Here is a 25,710-nt window from a genome sequence, read left to right on the forward strand (position 1 = left end):
GGAAACCAGAGTATCTGTGCGCTATTGCTTCCGGCAAAACGACGGATCCGGTGCACAACTGAGACAAATGGAAATTATGGGCACCGGATCCGTCACCATTGAAATCAATGGTGATGGAAACGGGAACCTCTGGTTTCCGTCTGTGTCTGTTCAGTCTTGTTCTGATGGAAAGCTCCGACGGAACGTCAGAACGGGACCCCAACTCAGAAGTGAACAAAGCCTTAGTCTGATGGTGTAAAAAAAATAAAAGGGAGAATAGTCAAAAGATAGTTTGGATAACTTTGATCTCATTTAAAGCTAGGGTTGCACGGCGACTTTGGCCACCAAGATACAGGTTGTGCGGGCAAAGTTTGCTGCGTTTTGCTGCCTGCATTGCAGGTAATAAAAGTCAAGTAGCCGTGACCGCGACAGCAGTCGCAACGAATTCAAACCTGCTGGACGTGCATTGAGTTTCATTACCTGCGATGCTGGCGATGCGACTCAGCCATCTTTTGCGGTACAACCTGTGTGGCGGCCAAAGTCGTCATGTAACCCTAACTAAAAACGCATCTGTTGACAAAGTCATCATTATTAGGACATATATGAAATGGGATTGGTGGACAAAATGGCCCCTCAATTCTGCGTTTGATGTCCCGCACTGTGTGCAAATTACCTTTTCTGAGCCCTCAAAAGTCAATCAGAGAGAAGCTCTGGGGGAGACATGATACTTCTTTATGACAATGTCATAAATGCAAAATAACACCTCAGGGACATCCATTTGGTTATGATTTACTCCGTGCCCCAAATGAAATAGCAAAAGTGATCCCCAGACAAGAAACACTGCCATTAGTAGTCCTCTGCCATTCACCAATAGTCCTGCTCACACTGCATGAACCGTGGCCATTTCTTCAGCCAACATAGTAAGGATCGGACGACATTCCTGTACACTACATGACAGACTCTAAAACCCTCCATATTTATTCATTTATATCATCATTGTATAAACTATATCACTAATTCTATATCCCCTGCCCCGGGCACGGCGCCGCACACTTTTCTCCCCTCACTGCCTCGACACTCCGCTCCTTCCCGCTCAAAATACCGAACACCTGACTAAGGAGGGAGAAGCGAGCGGCACATTATTCCCGCGGGTCACCCGCGGCATCCCCTCCCCGCATGTCACCTATATAAGAGGAGGTGTGAGGTGAGAAATGAGGTGAAGCTGAGGGAGGAAGCAGCATAGAGACGCCACAGGTGAGCATCCCCACAAGGCTGATCCCGTCCCTGCTGGTTGTGCGTGACGCAGGAGTTCTATTACATTATATGTCCACACTGCGGTCTTTTAATGAAGTGTAATAATTTGAAGGATTTTTTTTTATATGCTTTGTATAGTTATGTGAACTGACACCCAGAACCTTCTTATTGCACTTTCCACTTTATAATGATTTCGATTCTGTATTGAATAGTTATTTGCCCTGTCGTTTGTTGTGGCCCAGATCTGGTCAGGCAGTTGCCTAGCAACAGGGGTGGCCCCCTACAGGTGACACACGTAGATCTCCATGTCCCCCTCATGGTTATAGAGATGATGCTTTACTCTATTCAGTTGGTTCACTGGCCATCAGGGTAGTTTCGGACACTGTAATGCAGCCATATTTTAGCTTCTGTTATGGATGCAATTCACTGTACCTCCTGTGGTAATAACAAGATGTAGATATCCATAGGGTCCTGTGGCAATCTTCTCCGATGCACTAGGACTGCCCTCCGCACAGTATAATGCTCCCCCATAACTGACTTCTACACAGTATAATGCCCCATAGCTGCCCTCACAGAGTATAATGCACCCCATAACTTCGCTCCGCACAGTATAATGCCCCATAGCTGCCCTCACAGAGTATAATGCACCCCCTAACTTCGCTCCGCACAGTATAATGCCCCATAGCTGCACGCCACAAATCTGTTCCAGGATTGTTATTTCATGGGGAATACAAGTATTTACTAAAAATAGACCGGGGAGAGGACAGATTTTCTTTAAAGAAGCACTCTGCAATTAATTTTCCACAAGAGTTTTAAAATGTGATGTAGTGGGGTGTATTGGCCCACCGGGCACTTTATTTGACCGTTAGCTGCTCCGTTACGGTCCACCATTGGGTCATGTGACTCCAGCATCTTCCCGGAGATCAGTCTCTCCATGCAAATCTATGAGAGCTTTGATGTGAGTCTGAGACTGACCTCTGGTTCACACAGCAGACGCGGGTGGCCATTGGGGATCACATGACCCATCGGTAAACTGCTGTCAGTGTCAGTAAGCGAATACACCTCACTGCCTGCTACTAACGATCCCCCTATAGGCGCAGGAGCAGTTTAATAATGAGAGGTAAACTCCATGTAAGAATCTGCACTTACTCCACAAAGCCAAATGTAAACTATTTTTTTTTTTCAATCTTGTTCTGTCTATGTATAATCTTTATTACCAGTAACATTAAGTTATTGGCAAAGGTCAAAGTGACTTGCTATGACTGCTGTTAAGTTTTTGTATTTTCTGCTGTCCATGGAAACCCATTCTGAAATGCAGTCATAGGTAACAAGCCCTGTCTGTCATGTCATGTGGCTTGGCAGCGATCATACACCTGCCTTCCTTTACATCACATACACATGTCCATGGATACGGTTTGTATACAGAAGGAAAAACTTCAATAAGACTTCGGGTTGGTCCAACGAGTTCAAAAGAAGAAGGTTTTTCCTTAGAGGAGCTTCCAGGACTTCTCACAGCTCCCCTGCAGTTCAAAATCCATTTCATGAAAGGTAAGTATCCTATTTCTGGAGATATAGCAATTGGAGAGGACCATCGGCAATCTGTTCTTCACGGCTGACATTATCCACTCATGGCAAATTATAAAGACTTGTTTGCTGCTTGTGAGTGACATGACTGTAGAAGTATCACTGTTAATGGGCTGCTTTCTATTTTCAGGTCTGCAGTACGGATGGATCCTCAGATTGTGTTTGGCTTTCAGGCAGTGTAGTTAGCTGATTGTGTATGAATACAGTTTACAATCACTAACTAAACTACCATCAAAACCTAACACTAAGAATAAACCAGTGAATAAAGTATGAGCCGATCTATTATGTGCATGAGTGATGTTTAGACTGTAATATTCCAGGGTATATAGATGTTTTTCACTGCTGTAGAATTGTACTCTTTTGTGGTATACATATATGTGTGAACCTGCAACACTTTCTTCTATGGTCTTACAGGCTTTTTCAAGTGCTAAAACTAGTGGAGTTTTCATTGTTACCAATGCAAGGTGTAACCAGTTCCATGTGTATCACTAAACCATTGTAGTATTATATACCAAATCCAAGGTGTATATAAAGAGCATTGTGTGGATTTTAACAGCCCAGTTACCAGGCAGTGTAGTTAGATGATTTGAGATCCAATCAATCACTAACTATACAGCCAGGTAAAGGGGACAGGACAGCAACAAGAACAAGGCGACCGCAGTAATATCCACCAGCAGAAGATGGAAGTGCGTAAATATTTATATTATACATGTTTCATTTATGGTCTGCTTTTATTTATTTACAATGTTGTTGCAAATGACAAGAATAAAACAAGGTAATAAAAGTTTATTATAAACATTTACTTTGAATATTTTGACTTACTTTAGACTTTAAAAAAAAAAAAACAGCATCTATATCAAATAGGTAACATTTTATATAGTGGGTCTATATATGTATGTTAGGGTTGTCACGATACCAGAATTTGGACTTCAATACCGATACTTCGTTTAGTATTGCGATTTCGATACTTTGCCAACAGTAATAAAAAAATAAAAAAGTTCTTCCGTTTTCTGATGTGAGGCACGAGGTGTGATGAATTTAACCATCACGTGCCTCACATTAATAGTAATTAACCCCATCATGTTTCTCAGTCATAACGGGTAAATGTGTGTGGTACATGATGGGGTTAATTACTATTAATGTGAGGCACGTGAAGGTTAAATTCATCACACCTCATAAATGATGTAAAAAAATTGTTGTGCAGGTTATTATGGCCGCGCGAATACTGAATGTGTATATTTTATGTATTGAGACTTATTTGAATGTTTATTGTACAAAAGGTGTATGAGTATTTTTTTTATTTAACAAAACTTTGTTTTTACTTTATTTTTAAACTTTAATGTACTGGCATATATCTATATCCTAGTACATTAGCCTGAGTACTGATAGTACACAGGCAGTTGTTAGGACATAAGTATGCCCTAACAACAAGAAATATGGTAGGACAGCCCTGGGGTCCTTCTATGGACCCTGGGCTGTCTGCCCATATATGGTATGTCCCTTTTTGCAGATTCGTGTGCCTTGAACCCTAAATGCTTAAGATTTTGACGACTCCTAAACTTTTGGGAAATTCCGAACAAATTCAAATTGTGCTGAATCGGTTCTCTCCTTTGTAAACCTAGCCTATTAGATATTTAATAATGTCATCCCCCGCCTGTGCAATGATCCCAGTAAGGCCTCAGGTACATGACTGCATACATTTCAGCCCACAATATGGTACTCAATACAAAACTTTATTGTGGCGAGTGGGCTGTTTTTCCTCCTAGAAGCACTGGAAAAAAAAAGTGTATAAGTTTTTTTTTCGTTTTTTTAAATTGTCTTATCGGGGGGAAAAAGAAAACATACTATTAGTATATTAGTGTTTTTTTTTTATGTAAATGCATAAATTAAATAAACTTCCTAATATAAATTGTGTCACAAATCTGAACACACTTGTTCCTATTCCCCCTACCTCTGGCCAGCCGGAAGTTCTGCTTTTTATTAAAGTGTTTTTTTACTTCGACACACTCTCATGCGCGAGTGTTATTGCGCAGACAGACCCGTGTCGATACCTCACTGAGTATCAACTAGGCTAGTCACGATACCAGAATTTGGACTTCGATACCGATACTTTGTGTAGTATTGCGATACTCTATACTAAAACTATACTTTTGCCAACGATCAAAAAAATGGAAGAACAAACTTTTTTTTTTATGTGAGGAGCGTGATGAATTTTGAATCTCCATGTGCCTCACCTTAAGGGTGGATTTACACGAGCGTGTTCGTTTTGCGCACGCAAAAAACGCAATGTTTTGCGTGCGCAAAAGGCACTTAACAGCTCCGTGAGTCATCACATAGGATGCACGGCTGCCATCATTATGACAGTCTATTTGGATGTTTGTAAACAGAAAAGCATGTGATGCTTTTCTGTTTCCAAACATACTTTTGATTGCTGTTGCGCGAATCACGCGTGGCCCACGGAAGTGCTTCCGTGTGGTGCTCGTGATTTTCACGCACCCATTGACTTCAATGGGTGTGTGATGCGCGAAAAATGCAGAAATATAGGACCGGTTGTGATTTTTACACAGCGGACACACGCTGCGCAAAAATCACTGACAGTCTGCACTGCCCCATAGACTAGCATAGGTCCGTGCGACACGCGTGAAAATCACGCACATTGCACGGACGTATATCGCGTTTGTCTAAATAAGCCCTAATAGTAATTAACCCCATCACGTTCCTCTGTCATAATGGACAACATTGGGTTAATGTGTGAGGTACATGATGGGGTTAATTACTATTAATGTGAGGCACCTGGAGGTTTCAAATTCATAACAACTCGTGCCTCACATTAATAAGTGAAAGAAAGCAGTTTTTATTTTATAACGGCGTAAACCTCATAAATGGCGCTATAAATTTATTACGGTTGCGGCGATACCGAATATGTGTATCTTATGTATTGAGACTTAATGTTTATTGTTTTTAATTTAACATTATTTTTTTTTTTTTTACTTTTAAACTTTAATGTACTGGCATATATCTATATTACAGTACATTAGACTGTGTACTGATAGTACACAGGCAGTTGTTAGGACATACCGAAGTATGCCCTAACAACAAGAAATATGGTAGGACAGCCCTGGGGTCCTTCAATGGACCCTGGGCTGTCTGCCCATATATGGTATGTCCCTCAATCGCATCACAGGAAATCCCTGTGACGTGATCCAAAGGGCACCCCCCTTTCTCATTTACCACTTGATTGCTGCGGTCAGTTTTGATTGCAGCATTCAGGGGAATAATGACGGAGATGAGCGATTTCTCTTGTCTCGCCTGCGGCTGTGTAATACAACCATTGCCCCGCTCCTGTGATCGCGGTCAGCATAAGGTGATACGGCCGGCGCTGCACTAATGAGCAGCTGCGCAGGCTCTGAACACATAACATGGTGTATTGCAGTGCGCCCGCCATGTTCTGTCTGTATCACACAGCCGCAGCCCCGCTCTGACTACATTCATGTGTTACAATGCTAAGCTGTGCGGCCGCATAACTTAGTATCGAAATAACCGTATCGAACCATTTGAGGGTGTACGGCATCAAAACAGTATCGAAGTTTTGATGCATCGTGCAACCCTAATATCGACACAGGTCTGTTATTAAAGCATAAGCAAAGACTGAACGGCGTGGGCATTAAGGAGGCTGCGGATCATTAGGATACCTCAAACCCGGGACTTCTGACATAGACCAGGTTTGAGGCATCCCATTGGTCCACAGTCTCCTCAATGCCCGTCCCGTTCATTCTCTGCTTATGTTTCAATGCCTGCCCAGTTTTCTTTGTCCTTTCAGATAACTCCGTGCTTGAGCACTGCCCGTCGCAAAAATTGTGTCTCCGTGGAAAGCCCTTTTAAGGGCCCAAAGACCCCTAAACCAACATGGTCCCTCATTAGAAATAACTCCCTGCGGCTATTACATCTGGTAACTATTTGTCCTATAATGCCTTGCTCAGGCATCACATAGGAAGGTGTGGCCAGATCACATGTATAATTATACAGATCAATCTAAATTGTGAGCAGGAATATGGAAATCCACAGATAGGTGGCTGCAGACTGTGCCCTATGTAGCAGCACTCCCATCACACACGGGGGGGGGGGGGCGAATTTGTCAACCTTTCTATGACAGTTTTCTTGCATAAAAAAAGCTGCAAAATGGTCCAAAAGTCACAGTTTGCGTTGAAAGTTGTGACTTTTGGGCATCTTATGCTTTAAGAAAGCGGGGCCACCGTGGCTCAACACATTTATTATAATTTGAGCCATGGAAATCTACACTTTCACTACACTGGGGCATAGCAAGGTAGTGTAAATGTATTCTCTTCTCCCCTCAGCATGCCACGGCTCATACCACGTACTGGCGCCGGCCTGTGTCAGGATGTTATCTGTGACAGCACTCAGGTCGTTGTCCTTGTGTGAGCTGCACAGCTTGCTAAGGAAGCCTGAGGGGACACGGAAAGGAAAAGAGCAGCGGTGAGGTATTTTCTTATTTTGTTTCTGGCCGATGGAAAGGGGAAAATAAATGCCCCCTCCTTATTTTCAAACTCCAGTCCACCGTGGGAGGTGAAGATTGGTGGGCCATAGCTTTACATTATCTCTAGAAGGCAGCCTGGGAGAGATTCAGTAACAGCAGAAATATTCACAATGCTAAGAAGATTCGGGCTTGTAATCCAGTGAATTCCTGGATTGTTGTTTGCATTGGCCCATTCACATTTTACCTGAAGATATCTGGTGATTATTCAGCTACAGTATATTTTTAAGCTGGTTCACTATTTCAGTTATTGCCTATACACTTTGTGGCCAGTTTATTATGAGCTATAATATAATTGACACAAAGTTGTAAGTCTTCAGATCGTTCCTGACGTCAGGTCACTGGGAGGTATACGGAAGTCAATATGAAAGTATTTAGCAACTACCGAAGTGTTTACTACAAAAATAATAAGTAAACAATGATCTTACAAACTGGGAGCTCGGGATGTCGCCAGCAAAAGTAAACCGCTAGAAAGGGACTAAACACAACACTGGGGCTGGTAAATGGATATTGGATGCCCAAGCTTTGTGGAGGTTGTTAGGGCAAATTCAGGGGTGGTAGAAATCTGCTGCAAAAATCCACAAAATTCGATTTTGGAGATGAGACGTCGATCCCAAGATTTATTCTGGTTTCCATATTTGGAGTCGGGGAGGAATTTTTCCCCTAATGAGGAAATTGGCATCAACCTCCTGGGGGTTTTGCCTTTTCTGGATAAACCCTGTAGGATTATAGGTTGGACATGTGTCTTTTTTTAACCTTAACAACTACTTACCTATGTAACATATAGGGCAGGCTGCAGGTCTGAAAATACTCAATATGTCCTAAAACCTGAGTAAATTTTTTTTATGCGACATGTAAATGGGGTTTTGTAAAACGCCATTCACTAGCATTGTACTGTAATCCGCAACTAATCCGCCATGACACATCACGACCTTAAGGGCAAAGCCACACGTGGCGGAATTGCTCTTGAATTCCGCTGCGGACACTCCGCAGCGTTAATTTGCAGCGGAGCCGTTTCTCCATTGCCTTCCACTTCTTTTTAGTAGGCTTCATTTAGACGAGGCTGAAAATTCCGCTGCGGAGCATAGGCTGCGGTGCGGAATTTGGTGTCCGCAGCATACAATGGATGTTGCGGACGTGTGGCGGACTGGTTGAGGACTCATTGCGGAAGTTGTCCATTGACTTCAATGGAGATTCTAAATTCCGCAATGAAGTCCGCAGCTGTCATGCACATGTTATGTGTGCTGCGGATGCGTCTTGCTTTTTTGACATGACATTTCTTCATTCTGGCTGGACCTATGTATTTCTAGGTCTACAGCCAGACTGAGGAAGTCAATGGGGCTCCCGTAATTACGGGAGCGTTGCTAGGAGACGTCAGTAAATAGTCACTGTCCAGGGTTCTGAAAGAGTTAAGCGATCGGCAGTAACTGTTTCTGCCCCCTGGACAGTGACTACCGATCCCAATATACAGCAACCTGTCAAAAAAATAGAAGTTCATACTTACCGAGAACTCCCTGCTTCTGTCTCCAGTCCGGCTTCCCAGGATGACGTTTCAGTCTAAGTGACGGCTGCAGCCAATCACAGGCTGCAGCGGTCACATGGACTGCCGCGTCATCCAGGGAGGTCGGGCTGGATGCCGAAAGAGGGACGCGTCACCAAGACAATGGCCGGTAAGTATGAATTTCTTTTACTTTCACTAGGGAAAGTGCTGTCCCTTCTCTCTATCCTGCACTGCTAGAGAGAAGGGAAGCACTTTTACCGCAGTACGCAGCAGCTAGTCCGCATCAATTTACTGCACATTTTGGGCAGATCCGCCGCAGAATCTGCAACGCAGATTCTGTGCGGCATTGATGCGGACAGTTGCGGAGGAAAACCGCCACGTGTGGGCATGCCGTAAAGCTTGTATCAGTAAACAGAAGAGCAACCGACACATAACAGATATTCAGAATGTAAGACCAAGTCAGATCTCCCTTTACATCTAGTACAATGCGGATATTACAGTGCAAAGGGATGTGCAGAATAAAGTATTAAGTACACAGCCATAATAAACTGTCTAGGTGTGTACAGTGCCGAGACCCTGCCCTGCTCTTATAGGAGTACTCCCATCTTAGGCATTTATGGCATTTCCACAGGATATGGCATGATCTGCACGTATCTCCTGAACAAGGGTCCTCTATCCCCGTCCTATCTGGTGAGGCTGGGGACCACAACAATTCAGAGGAGAATGAGTGAAGAGGTGGCAGAAAGGATGGAAACAGCCGGGCGTGGCACTGTCCTATTCTTCAGCGCTCCTCTTTTTAATGTACCAGTGGAGATTATGACATTTCAGGCTGTTATTTGCAGGATCTGCCTTGTATCAGTTTTGTTATTCCCCAAACAGCTGTACTCCAGGATTTTGTGCACTTGCTTATGTATAATTATTGAAAGGTTTTGTATTTGTGTTATCACACAATATTCCTATTATTTAGTTGATAGATATTGATGATTTATTATATAGGGACATATTGTACCCTCATTGGTCCATATGTTAAACATTTTGTTCCCTAACTCATGCCCCGGTCCCAGCCCCTCTGGCTGCCGTATGTCAGGCTTCTCCATCACCTCTTTTCCTTGCCATTGTAGCACGTGACCTCATTCAAGACCGCTCTGCGCCTGCGCAGCATTTTATCTCCAGGGTGATGAGCATTTCCGTGTATACAAGGCGGCATGGAGCGCACGGGAGAGCTCGGTTATGACGATTACACGGTGTTCGCAGGTTCGTCTGAGCACGACGTGATGTGCAGCAAGATCTTCTGGAACTCCGTCACCCTGCAGCCGCCGCTAGAGTCCAGGCTGGTGTCCGGGGACGTGGAGCAGAGGCTGAGAGCTGCCGGGGAGGCGAAGAACCTGACAAGTATGGTATGAGGAGAGGACAGTGTGAATCTAGTCTTGTGTGCTGCGGTTCTATTCAGTCCGATTACCGCGATAGTAACGAGGGGGGAGGGAAATAACAATTGTCAAGACTTGCGGTGCGATGATTATATATTATCATGTTCACTTGTAGCGTTTCTTTATAAATTCATCACAAACACCACATGTAAACCTTCCTGCATGGTGAAAACTGGCACAAACCGCCCTGCGCTATCTATCACACGTCACATCCACACGCTGCGGATTTATATGCTGTTTTATATGTTGCAGATTTTTTTATTAGGTAATATCTATGGCGGTGCACAGGTCGCAGTCACGCCAGAGTCCCAAGAAGTCACCAGTATTATAAATGACATATGATAGTTGGGGGGAGCTGTTTCAGATTTTGCATTTCGGCCCAGTAGCTACAAGTGACCCCTTTTGTTAGGAGTATTCCGACAGGTAATATATATGTCATATACATAGGATTTACACTGTTCAGCCATAACATTAAACAGAAAGTAACAGTTCCGTTACAATTATCATTGATTTCAATGGTAATTCTTTTGTATCAGTTGCTTTCCATTTGTCTCCGTTCGCTAGGTTTCTGTTCTTTTGAACGGAAATAAAAGTTCTGCAGACTGCACTTTTGTTTCCGTTCCAAAAAACGCAAACCTAGCGAACGGAGACAAATTGAAAGCAACTGATGCAAAAGAATTACCATTGAAATCAATAGTAATTCTAACTAAACCGTTGCTTTCCTTTTAATGTATCGATCCTCTCTTCCTCTGACGGAGGACAGGTAAACTGATAATAACGCCAGTGTGAACTTAGCCTAACAGAATAGCAAGGACTAATCGGTATAAAATGATAAATGGCCCTGAATATATGTCCTAAAAAAAGCACATCACCCTCAAATAAGGAGAGAAGCGTTAGGAGAGAAGCGTTAGGCCTCACTTACATTGCTCATATGTTTTTATTGGAGTGTACAATCCTTTAGTTTCATGATTGTTATTGTAATATTTAGATTACGTTGGCCGTTAGGCTATGTTCACACGGAGTATTTTGGGGGAGGAATATCTGCCTCAAAATTCCGTTTGGAACTTTGAGGCAGATATTCCTCTCCCTGCACGCCGATTTTCGCGGTGATTTTCGCGCCGTTTTTCGCCTGCGGCCATTGAGCGCCGCAGGCATAAAACAGCGTGAAATACGCTTTCTCTGCCTCCCATTGAAGTCAATGGGAGGTCAAAGGCGGAAGCGCCCGAAGATAGGGCATGTCGCTTCTTTTTACTGCTCGCGGGAAAAAGACGCCGACTCCTCCCATTGAAATCAATGGGAGGCGTTCTCGGGCCGTTATTGCCGAGTTTTGCGACGCGGTTTCCGCGTCAAAAAACTCGCCAAAATACCCCGTGTGAACATAGCCTTATAGTTGTGCAATACACATCCAATGTCACAAGAAGAAATACGGCTGATATATAACACAAATGTTTCTAATAAGAACTGTATATGACAATCGCTCTGTAATTCCCCGCAATGATTGTTCTTTATGGTCGAAATCGGTTACTTTAAACAACTTTCATCTTGTGTTTGGGTACCCTAAAGGGGTTCTCCACTTTAAACCATCCCTACGTGTTAGGGCTCATTCAGACGAGCGTATATGTAGTCCATGTGACGGCCGTTAAAACAACAGCCATCACACGAACTCATGTACTTCAATGGGGCCGTTCACGCGACCGTTGTTTCAGCGTAGCATGTAAAGGGTCCGTGATAAAATAGGACATGTCCTATTTTTTTGCGCTTCATGCATCCCTCCATAGACTCTAGTCCATGGGGATATGTGATAACGCGTCCCACACGGGTGCACCTCGGACGTGGAAAATGGCAGTTTTTCACGTCCAAGGTTGGCTACGTTCGTTTGACTGTAGCCTTAGAAGTGTCCCTTGAGATGATCACAAAGTGTCCTCCTGCTGTAATCTGTGGGGAAACCTGACAGGAGTGTTTAGTTTTCCTGCAGCGCCACCACAGGAGAAATTAAGCATCACACGGTACCCATTCATATCAATGGGTTGTCTAAGTAAAACAGGACAGCGAGAGATGCTCTTTGTACCCGCTCTCCTCTCTGGCTGTAAGGTGAGGATCCTGAACAAGGCATCTCCCTCTATTAACTCCAAATACCCTAATAGAGTTTAAGAGAAAATAGGTTTTCTAAACTGGACAATTCTTTTAAGATCACAATAGAACCTTATAGTGATCTAAGTTTGGTTCAATAGAATCACAGGGGTCCGGCTGTTATGTCCGAAATAAAGACACTAAGGTGAAATTCACACGAGCGCGTGCGTTTTGCGCGTGCAAAAAAAATGTGCGTTTTGCGCGCGCAAAAAAAAAATTTATTTTTTGCGCGTTGCAGTTCCGTGTGTCATAAGTGTTTGGTGGCTGTGTGATTTTCACGCATATGCCATCGTTATGACACTCTGTTTTTATGATTAAAAACAGAAATGAAGGAGGTGGTTTTATTTTTGCCTTCATTTCTTAAACAAATGTTGCGCCAATCACGAGCAGCACACGGAAGTGCGTCTGTGTGCCGCACGTGATTTTCACGCACCCATTGACTGTGCGAAAACCACTCAAATATAGGACATGTCGTGAGTTTTACGCAGCAGACACACGCTGCGTGAAAATCACGGACTGTCTGAACGGCCCCATTGAGTTACATAGGTCCGTGCGACGCATGTGATTTTCACATGCGTACAACGGACGTGAACTACGCTCGTGTAAATAAGGCCTAAAGCGTATCTGTATCACAGCCGTCTGAAAACCGACTGATGCCACTTCTTTAACCCACAGTGTCTCTTATCTCTCAGGGTATTGGTCGTTTTTTGTTAAAGAAAAACACTTCAAGACATTATGCATGTAAAGACCACCATTCTAGTCAATAATGTGTGAACCACATCTCTACTTGTTCAAATAAGTCACCAGTAATAGTTGTCATAGAATTAAAAGCATATCAGATTATGGGATTAGGCTTACCAAATATATTGACTTTTCTATAAATGGGAGCTATATGTTTGCAGAATGAAATCTAGGCACTGTGGACTTTTAAATTAAATTAAATAGTATTGATTCCCCTTCCAATGTAGGACCATTAACATTAGGTATGGTTTATAGTGTATGCAGAAATCCACCTTCCTAGCCGCAGTGTACGCTGGACTTGTGTAGCCCTCACTTGACCATTAATCCTCTAATCGCTACATTAAATAGGCCTAGAGTTCACTAAAATGACACTTCAGCTGAAACCGCCTTGTCAGGAATACATAATTAAAGGGATCAATACACATTTGCTTTTACTCACTGATCCCATATAATGAATTATTTGAAATGAAAAGTCAAGTCACGATGATGAACAATGAATAGCGTGTAAGACCAGGGCTACACCTTGACTTTTTGTAGCGCTACTGATTGATTTTGACTATTGAGTGACAGCTGCAGTCCACAAGATTTCCTGCAACTCAATGTACTCCTGTGGACTGCAGCTGTAGCTCAATAGTTAAAATCATTAGTAGCACTACAAAAAGTCTAGATGTAGTCCTGGCCTAAGAGAGCGCGAGAATATGGTCCTGCCTAGACATTATTGGGTGGGGTAGGTGAATGAAGAAATGCTTGACGGATGTATTGTTGATGGGATTTTGTTCAGTTCTTATGGAGAAATATTCATTTATCAGTATTTTTCATTTTGATTACTAGGAAAGAATTACACACAGCAGGAACTGAAGGATCTCAGTAAGTATGAAGCAACATGTATAATCCTCCATGATTGTAGTCACCAGTGTGCTATCCATTACCTTGTCCGAGGTTTTCCTTATACTACTTCTTTTTTCAAAATGAGCCGTATTTGGACTTTTGTGCCGATGATGGTAATGTAGATGGATATATATAATGCTTAATATTATATCTAAAACCATTGCCATGCAGATGTCTCAGTCCAGTGTGTGGGATCCTATAAGGTAGGGAGTAGGGATGGTACTGTACTGAATGACCGACTCTCTTCTTACACACTAAATGGTTACAGTAGCCTACATTCTGTGAAATGACTGCTAACAAAGCTGACATGATGCACCTCAATACATTGTAACAATATCTGGGTAAGATCTACTCACAGAGTCCAGACTGCTGGAAATGGTACTTTTTTTTTTTTTATACAGACATTGGCTGCAGAGAATATAATTGCAGGGAATATAATTTACCACAGTTTATAATTAGATGACTTTGCTTAAGGGGGGTCTTCATGTTTTATTGTCCCAGTGCATGCCCGATGAAACATGAAGCAACGTTCCAAACTGACTTACCATTTTGTGTATATTGCACCAATGTGTCTTCATGCTAACAGACTATAAACTAAGCCTGTGTAGTGTGATCATGCAGTTATATTCCCTTCTATCTGTCCTCTCCGTGACTCTGGACTTGATATAACACAGTGGCCCAACACCAGCAGATGACACGGCTCCCCAACCATCACTGACTGTGGAAACTTCACACTGGACCGCAAGCAACTTGGATTGATGTCTCTCCACTCTTCCTCCAGACTCTGGGACCGAGATTTCCAAATGAAATGCAAAATTACCTTTCATCTGAAAACAGGACTTTGGACACTGAGCAGCAGTGTTGGTCCACTGTGTTATATCAAGTCCAGAGTCAGCGCAGCATCTAGCAGGACATTTTCGAGCACTTCATGCTTCCCTCTGATGACAAGCTTTATGGAGATGCTGATTACATTTTCCAGCAGGACTTGGCACCTGCCCACACTGCCAAAAGTACCAATACCTGGATTAATAAACACCGTATCGCTGCACTCGATTGGCCAGCAAACTCGCCTGACCTAAACCCCATAGAGAATCTATAGGGTATTGTCAAGAGGAAGATGAGAGACACCAGACCCAGCAATGCAGACGAGCTGAAGGCCGATATCAAAGCTACCTGGGCTTCCATAACACCTCAGCAGTGCCACAGGCTGATCGCCTCCATGCCACGCCGCATTCATGCTGTAATACATGCAAAAGGAGCCCCGACCAAGTATTGAGGGCATATACCTTACATACTTCTCAGTAGGCCAACATTTCAGTATTAAAAATCATTTTTGAAATTGGCTTTATATAATATCCTAACTCTCTGAGACACTAAATTTTGGGTTTTCATTAACTATTAGCCATAATCATCAACATTAAAAGAAAAAACATGTGGGAAATTGATCACTCTGCGTGTAAGGAATCTATATAATATGAGTTTCACTTTTTGAATTGAATTACTGAAATAAATGAACTTTTTGATGATACACTAGTCCTTCTTAATGAATTAGAATATCAGCGAAGTCGCTGGTGCACCGCTGTGCAGGAAAAAACAGTGGAGGGGCTGCATCGCTAAAGCAGCGATTTCTCAGGATCAGTGTACGTCCCAGAGGTCAGACCCCCACCGATCATAAAATGATGACATATCCTAGCAACGTGCCATCACCTTATACGATGGGAATACCCCTTCAAGCTCTGAATTGGAGTGCAGCTTGTAACCCAAACCTGATCTCACAAATGCTCTTTTGGCTAAATGGGCACTGACCCACTCCAACATCTTGTGGAGAGCCTTCCCAGAAGAGTGGAGACTGTAATAGATGCAAAAGGGGCCCATCTCCATATTAACACTCATGGTTTTGGAATGTGATGTCCAACAAGGTTTGATGGTCCGTTGTCCACATACTTTTGATGGCCAGATAGTGTACGTACCGAAGGTTAGTAAGAAGTAGAGGACAGAGAGTATGACTGTAGAATCAGACTACACCGGGTATGTCTGTAGTCTGTAACCATGGAGACACATAGGTCTATATAAGCACAGTAGACACAAAGCAGGAGGTTTGCAATGTTTATTTTTTTGTTTGTATTTTAAATGTGTGTGTGTGTGTGTGTGTGTGTGTGTGTCTGTATGTAAGTGTAGGTATTCGTAATTGGACAACTTAGACAGAGTTTGGGGATTTTTGACTCATTGATGTCACTGGCCCTGTACAAAAATGTTTACGTTTGTATCATAGTGCAGCTGTGGGGTTGTTGTGTTTTTGTTTTTTTTTGTTAAATATACAAATGTTTAGATCCTTTTTATTTCAGAGACAGATTATTTTTTATTGGAGGCACAGAGAGTGCAAGATATAGAACAAAGATCCATTTATATGCACAAAGTAAGTATGATTTCTCATGTTATTTCTCTTTATTACTGTGTAATCAGTATGAGGACCCTAGAGCAGTAAATCACAAGGCAACACAAAAATCTTTATAGCCATATGCTGTTGACTGATTTTGGAGGAAAACAGAGTTGTTTCCCACAGCAAGCAATTTGATGTCTGCTTCCAGTGATCTTGCTCATACCACCCAATTGTCCCAGGTTGAATGAGACATTCCTAGATCGTCTGATCTGTCTTGGGACACCACATTTCTGTCCCAGCAGAAATAACTGTTCACTAAATGTTAAAAATATACAACAACAAAGTTCAAGCAAATTTTGTTCTTTGATTCTATCCTGTCTCATATTGCAATTAAATCTATTAGAAATATAACCATAACGTTTTATCTGTGTCCCAGGAGATTATCCAAACTACCGCCCATACTTCCTCACAAACCTGTCTCTGGCTGTAAGACAACTGGCTGCAGCAGGAGCCTTCTGCTCTATCTATAAGGGCTTTTCCACATGTAACAGAATTGCTGCCGAAAGTAGCAGACTTTCCGCTGCGGTTTTGACTGCAGAAAATGGTTTGTATTTTGCCACGTTTTTCATAATGCTGGGAGGTGGTGACATCTCCTCTGAAAAACGCAGCAATTCAGTCCACTTTCTGCAGCAGGAATTAAAATATGTGGTGAACTTGGAATCTTCTTACCAGAGGAATAGTGCAATAGTAAATTCTCTACTAGTATTAACAAAAAATCACTGGAGTAGGACTTGAGTTTTGCATAAAATATAACTTTTACTGATATAAAATTAAAAGAACTTTAACGTACAAAAAAAACGAACAATTAGACGTTTAACCAAATTGAAGGTCATATTTCACTCCTGATTGTAGGAACAGTGGTATACACATATGAAGGGTTAGGCTGGGTTCACACGACCTATTTTCAGGCGTATTGTGCCTCGTTTTACGCCTGAAAATAGGGCTATAATACGTCGGCAAACATCTGCCCATTCATTTGAATGGGTTTGCCGACGTATTGTGCAGACGACCTGTAATTTACGCGTCGTCGTTTGACAGCTGTCAAACGACGACGCGTAAATTGACTGCCTCGGCAAAGAAGTGCAGGGCACTTCTTTGCAACGTAATTTGAGCCGTTCTTCATTGAATTCAATGACGAGCAGCTCAAGATTACAGGCGTCAAAGACGCCTCGCATAATACGAGGAGGAGCTTTTACGGCTGAAACGAGGCAGCTGTTTTCTCCTGAAAACAGTCTGTCATTTCAGCCGTAAAAGCCAGCTAGCGTGTGAACATACTCTTATGGTGTATAAATCTCCGTTTGATTCATAAGGTATACCACATGCTCCGAAAAATCAAGAATTCCAGTATAAAACAACAAAACATGTGAAAAAGTTTGTAACTGCTTCAACTTCATAAATGGCTTCATCACCATTGGCATCAATACAGTAATAACCAAACGCTTTTTGTATGTTTTATATCACTGCTGATGAATGTGATCCCTCTCTGCTATACATTGGAACCTCTTTTTCCATGAACTACTAATTTCTGCTGCTACAGCATTTATCCAGGTCTAAGTTAGGACTTTGACTAAGCCAATCCACAAGTTTCATTTTGCTTCTCCTCAGCCATTCACTATAGACATGCTTTTGTGATTAGGATCGTTGTCCTGCTGCATAAACTAGTTACACACCTGCTTCAGCTTATGGAAAAATTATTTTTTTTTGTGGTTCCTCCAACTGTAAAATGTCCAGATCTTCTGTTCATAGACAAAAATAAATTTACAGAGTAGTGTCATAGAAAATAAAATGATTTATACGGTCAGAAACCACAATGAACATGCAAATATTTCCCAAGATCCTGCGGATGTGTCATAAATGTCTCTCGTGGGAAAACCCCTTTAAGGCATCCGTTGATTTCTAAGGGAATCATTGTATTTTTTTATTCTTTTGAAAATAATTTATTTTAATGCCCATTTATCTGTATGACAGTACATTACTGCCCGTGCTTTTAAAATGCACAAGCATCTGTTATGGCAACCGTGATTAATACTAGACAGCCCGGTGGCCTTTATTAGGGACTGTCAGTATTTCACAGTCTGCTCTGGCGGTTGCAATGCCGATGCTCTTTCCCTGTCCGCACTGTGATCAATACTGATTGTGGAGCATCAGGAGTTAAACAGCTGGGATTGGAGTTTTCTCTGAGCCATTCCTCCCGCTGTTGATCGTGTGGGTACAGTTGTGCCTGCACAATCAATGATGACATGTATGTATAATGACCTACTATAGTGTGAAAACTACAACCCGCCGACTAATTGCATGTACATCGTCTTGCGGGAGCGGTTAAAGGTCTGTGCTTGGGAACAAAAGCAAAAATTATCTTTAACATGAGAGCTCTTTATATTAAGGAACCTATTAGAAGCGCCCATTGTGTGCATTGTAATGTGTCTATAACTCAGCTGATTGGTCAAGACTCGAGAGGGATCACCTGGCAATCTTGACTCGTTTATAGCTATAGGACATGTCGCTTTTCATACGTTCTGCCTATTGCCTCCTGTATGTTCAGGGAGCCGTTCATTGGGGCTGTTACAGCCTCCCTATTAGGCTATGTTCACACGCTAGACTAAATACGACTGTAAAATACGGAGCTGTTTTCAGTGGAAAACAGCCTCTGTTTTTCAGCTGTTTTTTTATGCAGCACACGTTTTCTGATGCGTTTTTACGGCTGTTTTTGGAGCTGTTTTTCTATTGAGACAATGAAACACGGCTTCAAAAATGGCTTAAGTGACATGCACTTCTTTTTACAAGGCTTTTTTTAAGGGCAGTTTTTTCAAACGGCCGCGTAAAAAAATGCCCCGTCGGAACGAACCGCCGTTTTTCCCATTGAAATCAATCGGCAGGTGTTTGGAGGCATTTATGGCCTGAAAAATGGCTGAAAATAAGCCGTGTGAACATACCCTAAGTGTTTTTAGGGCATCTATAAGATCTGTTTTGCTGATACTTGAATTGCACCAAATATTCCAGTAGCTGATGACTTGCAATAAGATGCCTATGGTTAGTCAAAAGCATACAGCTGACATGTGAAAAGCCTCTAATGTTTGATTTTCTGTTTAATTGATTGTAGGGACTTTGCTTCTTGACTATTTCTGTTGTTTCAGTCCTGTATTTGTCAGTAGTGCCCTTATACATTAATATTAATTGTGCAAAACCCATTTGTAGTTCATCTTCTTGGAAGGAAAATCATTAGACATCGAAACCGGGATGCCAGCATTTGTCTTCTCAGATTGATCGTTGTCAGAGGGATATAGGGTCTACTTAGTACTTTAATGGACAAATGTCAGAGATATATTAAGTACATTGAACAGAGTAATTAAACAGAAGCTTTGTAAAATCCCTGTATGTATTTTTCAATGATTTCTTTTCCATTGATCTTAAAAAACAATACTGCACATAAAAAGGTTCATATTGATTTATCATTGGTAGTAAGGTATACATATGTGGGTTTTGTCACATTTTGATTCTGAGTATATCATCAAAAAGGAATTATTTTCTAAAAATGTTTCCCTCTTGTCACGGTCCTAGATTATGGCCATAGTGGAGTGGCAGCTGGCCAAACAGTCTGTCCAAAAGTCTTTAGCACGAGTACCTGTAAGAGTCCGGACAGACACGAGGTGTAACAGACGCTTTGGCAGATGATGCTTGGTGTGGCAGATGACACAACACGACTCCAATACTAGACTTTAACTTCGGAACAAACACAGATACAGGATACGGGAAGCAGGATACGGGAACACTGGCTAAGGCTTCGTTCACATCTGCGTTGGGGTCCCGTTCTGACGTTCCGTCTGAGCTTTCCGTCAGAATGGGACCCTGAACAGACACAAACTGACACGAACGGAAACCAGAGGTTTCCATCACCATTGATTAATCAATTATGACGGATCCGGTACCCATGGTTTCCGTTTGTGTCTGTTGTGCACCGGACCCGTCGTTTTGCCAGAAGCAATAGCATAGTCGACTCTCCCACTTCTTTGTAGCGATATGGACAGCATCTGTTATCAATAATCTCTTGAGTGTACATTAGATACAAAAAGGTTCTTGTTATTATTTAGCAATGGGGACCATTTATCATGGCATTTATTTTTAGGTATCCATGCAGGCATATTTGATTTACTAAATGAGTATCCGTCTGAGCTGATCTAAGATCTAACTGATTTAATTGCGGTACTACAAAATCATTGACCACGTGATTGTTACGCACCTCTTGACGATCCATCTCCCATTGGTAGGCACGGGTTTCCTGCTCCTTGCTGCTGGCTGCATCAGATTTTTAACAAATTGTACTGCTTCTCACCTCTTCCTGATCCAGTGATAATCTCCCACTGGCGGCCGCCGCTTCCATGCTTCTAGCTGACTGACAATATTTTAGCCTTGCTTCTGGGTTCTGCCTTTGTCTTGCTGCTCCGGATTTGTCGCCTGGTACTTGTACGACCCCCTAGTTACTCCCGGTGAGGATTCCTGATTCCGTTCCTGAACTTCACCTCTGCCTTGTTCCTCACATTTCTAGCAGCCTACCGACCACCAATCGGTGACTACCCTGGGGACTGCGACCTTCGAATCCGACCTTGAAAGTCATTGTGGGGGTTAAGGGTGAAGAATGGGGAGTTTCCTTAGAATCTGCATGCCAATGCCGGCTTAGGGTTCCACTTCTCTGGTAAGAATCGTGACCCTGATCTGACCTTTCAGACATTACACCTAATACCCCCATTAAGTTTTGTATTCGTGATTAAAAGGGCCTCTCACCATTGACTATCATGCAACACAGAAACAAAGCAATGAATGGAGAGAGTGTCTCTGCTGGATAGTCATGTAAAGCGCTGTTGGCGTACCTGCCATAGCTTTAGTAACCATAGAAAGTGCCTTGCTAGAATCACTACACATTGCCCTCAATGAAGTAGGGGACAAGAGCCCAAGACCATTTTGACTGCTGCGGGGGCCCCTTTACTCTCTGTATATCCTTTCATGTAAATTTCCCTTCAGGAATAGGGAGATATCTGTTACCCTCAGGAGGAGTTTCCAACGTTGTTTTAAACCTCTTTGTGCAACATCTAGTGTTCTTCATCACTGCTGACACTAGTTGAGATTTGTCAATGCATTTACGCCTCTTTTCTGGTGTAATTGTTCTCTGGTGTATGTGATATATTTTTACTTTCAGTTCCCAGTCTCATTAGTCAGTTGACACTGCCAGCATATATATTTATTTTTCAGATATATGCAAAGTGCTTCGAATGACTAATTCTATGCGTGAAATATACTCAGGGAGTTACATAGAGGAGAGCCTTCCAACAAACCACTACTTCCCTGATACTGGATAGCGCTTGGCACAAATAATATAGAAGCCCACTTTTAAAATAAATATAAAAAAAATAAGCTGGGTTTATTGGGAAAAAAGTGTGGCCTCTCAGTTGAAATTCATTTACTTTAAGTTTTAAAGGAAATCGGTCACTAACTTTAACTACCCTAAATCAAAATAACCAGTATTTAAGGGTCCAGTCCTAGATTGAAAATATGTATATCTTTCGTGTCTACTCACCCTATCCCCCGCTGCAATCCCATGCGCTGGAACACCTCGGAGTCCTCTCAATGATATGCTCACACTTTGGAGTCCTCAGTATGTACCTTTCCAGCACTGATCCCCGTCCATCCCGTTTGATTGACATAATTATGATGCGAAGCAGAGAAGAGAGGAAGAGTAGGTGTGGAATTGGCACTGTTTTCCTAGAGCGAGCAGACTTTTTTCGGGCAATGCAGGTGAGTGAGAATATAAAAATGACTGTCTATATATGGACAATGTGGTCGGGAGCAGTGCTGGAGTCCCCGGGCAGAGTGCTAGCTGATGCTCTGCTCAGGGACTCCATCAATAAGAAAAGACTGACATCACTGTCCATATAGTCTTAGCAAGAAATCAAACCTATGCTGTAATGTGCTATTACTAGCAAACAGAAAAAGCAATCCTGTGTGATAGACTCTGTTAGTAGAAAAAGAGAAGCTTAATCCAGCGCTGGATCACGTTTCTCTTTTTCTGCTTTGATCTTCGTGTGCGGCCACGAGGATCCGTGCGCTGTCCGGGCTCGGACATATAGGATCGGTGAGCTGGAGGATTCCTCCCCCATTTACTTACACTCTGTTAGTAACCTGCAGTACACAGTAGAATATTTATAAAAAACGCATTTCAGGGAGGCCAGTGTGACATAGTACATCCCACCCAGCTGCAATAATATGACATGTCAGATTGTAGAGCCAAATACTGGATTAGAAAGACAAATTAATACTGGGCACCCAGACAAACATTGGCAATCTAGAAAGTCTGCACTATATCTTGACATTTTTAATGACCCATGCATCTTTGCACCCCGTATCCAGTATCCATAATGACATTAATGTATGTACTGCTTATTCTATCAATATTGTAATATTTCCACATTCCATGTCTGCAGATCCCGGTTTTGCAGATCAGTTCCCATTAAAGTCCTGTTATTGATTGCTATTTCATGAGATTGAGATGTCTAATTATTTTATTTACAAGAGCCTCTTCAGGTGTAACAACCATGAGTAGTTTCCCAGAAGATAATGCTGGAAAGCTCGTATATTAAGCGAGTGCACTCCCCGAGGAGCAATGAGTTCTTAAAGTAACAGATCCCCCCAGAGCTTTACATTCAAATACACTGCTGTAAATACATTATTTTGTGTGATATAGTGAACAGCGAGCAGAGTCTATAAACTCCAGTTTAGTTATACAGGCTGCGAAGAACAGATATTTGCAGAATGTAAAAGACCCGACTTTGGAGCATTTTCTAAGAAAATACACGAGTGAATTGTGTTCACAACAATTCAATAATATGCTATTATGGGATTCACTCGATCTAGCCCAGTGTCTCAGCAGGGTAAATGGGCCACACATAGAAAAAATGGGAAGTTGACGGGCCGCATTACTTTCAAATTTGATAAAAATACAATATTATTGTTAATCAATTCGTTATTTGAACTACTATAATAATACTACATTACTATAACAATACTACATTACTATAATAATACTACATTATAATAATACTACATTACTATAACAATACTACATTACTACATTACTATAACAATACTACATAACTAACAGAACTACATTACTATAATAACAATACTACATTACTATAATAATACTACATTTCTATAATACTACATTACTACAACAATACTACATTACTATATTACATTACTATAACAATACTACATAACTAACAGAACTACATTACTATAATAATACTACATTACTATATTACATTACTATAACAATACTACATAACTAACAGAACTACATTACTATAATAATACTACATAACTAACAGAACTACATTACTATAATAATAATACTGCATTACTATAACAATATTACATTACTATAATACTACATTACTATAACAATACTACATTACTATAATAATACTACATCTCTATAATACTACATTACTATAATACATTACTATAACAATATTACATTACTATAACAATACTACATTACTATAATACTACATTACTATAACAATACTACATGACTATAATACTACACTACTATAACAATACTACATTACTATAATACTACATTACTATAACAATACTACATTACTATAACAATACTACATTACTACAACAATACTACATTACTATAACAATACTACATTACTATAATACTACTACATTACTATAACAATACTACATTACTATAATACTACATTACTATAACAATACTACATGACTATAATACTACATTACTATAACAATACTACATTACTATAACAATACTACATTACTACAACAATACTACATTACTATAATAATACTACATTACTATAATACTACATTACTATAATACTACATTACTATAACAATACTACATTACTACAACAATACTACATTACTATAACAATACTACATAACTAACAGAACTACATTACTATAATAACAATACTGCATTACTATAATAATACTACATTACTATAATAATACTACATCTCTATAATACTACATTACTACAACAATACTACATTACTATATTACATTACTATAACAATACTACATAACTAACAGAACTACATTACTATAATAACAATACTGCATTACTATAATAATACTACATTACTATAACAATATTACATTACTATAATACTACATTACTATAACAATACTACATTACTATAATAATACTACATCTCTATAATACTACATTACTATAATACTACATTACTATAACAATATTAAATTACTATAATACTACATTACTATAACACTACATTACTATAATACTACATTACTATAATACTACATTACTATAATAATACTACATTACTATAATACTATATTACTATAACAATACTGCATTACTATAACAATACTACATAACTAACAGTACTACATTACTATAATAATACTATATTACTATAATAATACTACATTACTTTAACAATACTACATCACTATAATAATATTACATTACTATAATAATAGCGCTAGGTTTAAACTTAACGGAAATTTGTGAGTTTACTCCACGTGCTTGTTTTAACAATCCAGTTTAAGTGTCGCTAAATGCAGTCTGGCTGCTCGGTTGGCAGCGTTTGGCAGACACAAGAATGTCAAGATTGGGCAGCCCTTTTTAGATAGTTCCACACACACCCCATTGTAGATAGTGCCACACATATCCCCCTATAGATAGCTTCATTGGGGCTCCCTCTAGGAGTGGAATCCCCAGCCAAAGCGTTGCTGGCACTTTGGCTGGGGATTTCTCCCCTGGAGGAGCCCCTGACGTCACTGTCCATATATGGACAGTTACGTGAGAGGCCTCGTCTATCAGCGAAATCCGCGACTAGAGCGCTCTGGTTGGGGATTCCACTCCTAGAGGGAGCCCCAATGAGGCTATCTATAGAGAAGGGGTGTAGGGCTGACCACAGGGTGGGGTGTCTGGCGCGGCACTATCTACATCGGGGTGGTGTGCGGCGCTCCTCCTGCCTGCTCTCCCGCTGTCAGCGGGCCGCAGATCATCTGTTTGAGACCTCTGATCTAGGCCCTGAGACGCTCCTTTAATAGCCGGAGGGCAGACTCCCATGTTTGCCTAGCAGTCCTATTTAGTTCTGAGTGTAAAAGGTTCAATGAACTACACCCATTTTTCAGTAGTGTAGGCCTCATTCCT

General features: G+C 41.3%; 1 protein-coding gene across 4 annotated transcripts in view; it reads left to right on the forward strand.

Annotated features, from left to right (window-relative positions):
- Positions 1-9,994: 9,994 nt before the first annotated feature.
- The window catches only part of HOATZ (HOATZ cilia and flagella associated protein), a 35,104-nt gene continuing 19,388 nt past the window's right edge, over positions 9,995-25,710 (forward strand). For 2 of the 4 annotated variants that reach the window (XR_012850722.1, XM_075838788.1), the window contains exons 1-3: positions 10,004-10,262; positions 14,000-14,035; positions 16,402-16,472. Coding sequence is in view for 2 of the 4 variants with exons in the window: in XM_075838788.1 (XP_075694903.1) it covers positions 10,076-10,262; positions 14,000-14,035; positions 16,402-16,472 (294 nt within the window). In the remaining 2 variants the exon portion in view is untranslated. Of the gene's footprint in view, positions 10,263-13,999; positions 14,036-16,401; positions 16,473-25,710 lie in introns of all 4 variants that reach the window. The other 2 variants (XR_012850723.1, XM_075838790.1) reach the window with 2 other exon arrangements.

This window comes from Rhinoderma darwinii, chromosome 10 (genome assembly GCF_050947455.1).
Source record: "Rhinoderma darwinii isolate aRhiDar2 chromosome 10, aRhiDar2.hap1, whole genome shotgun sequence".
In the NCBI taxonomy this organism is placed as follows: Eukaryota; Metazoa; Chordata; class Amphibia; order Anura; family Rhinodermatidae; genus Rhinoderma; species Rhinoderma darwinii.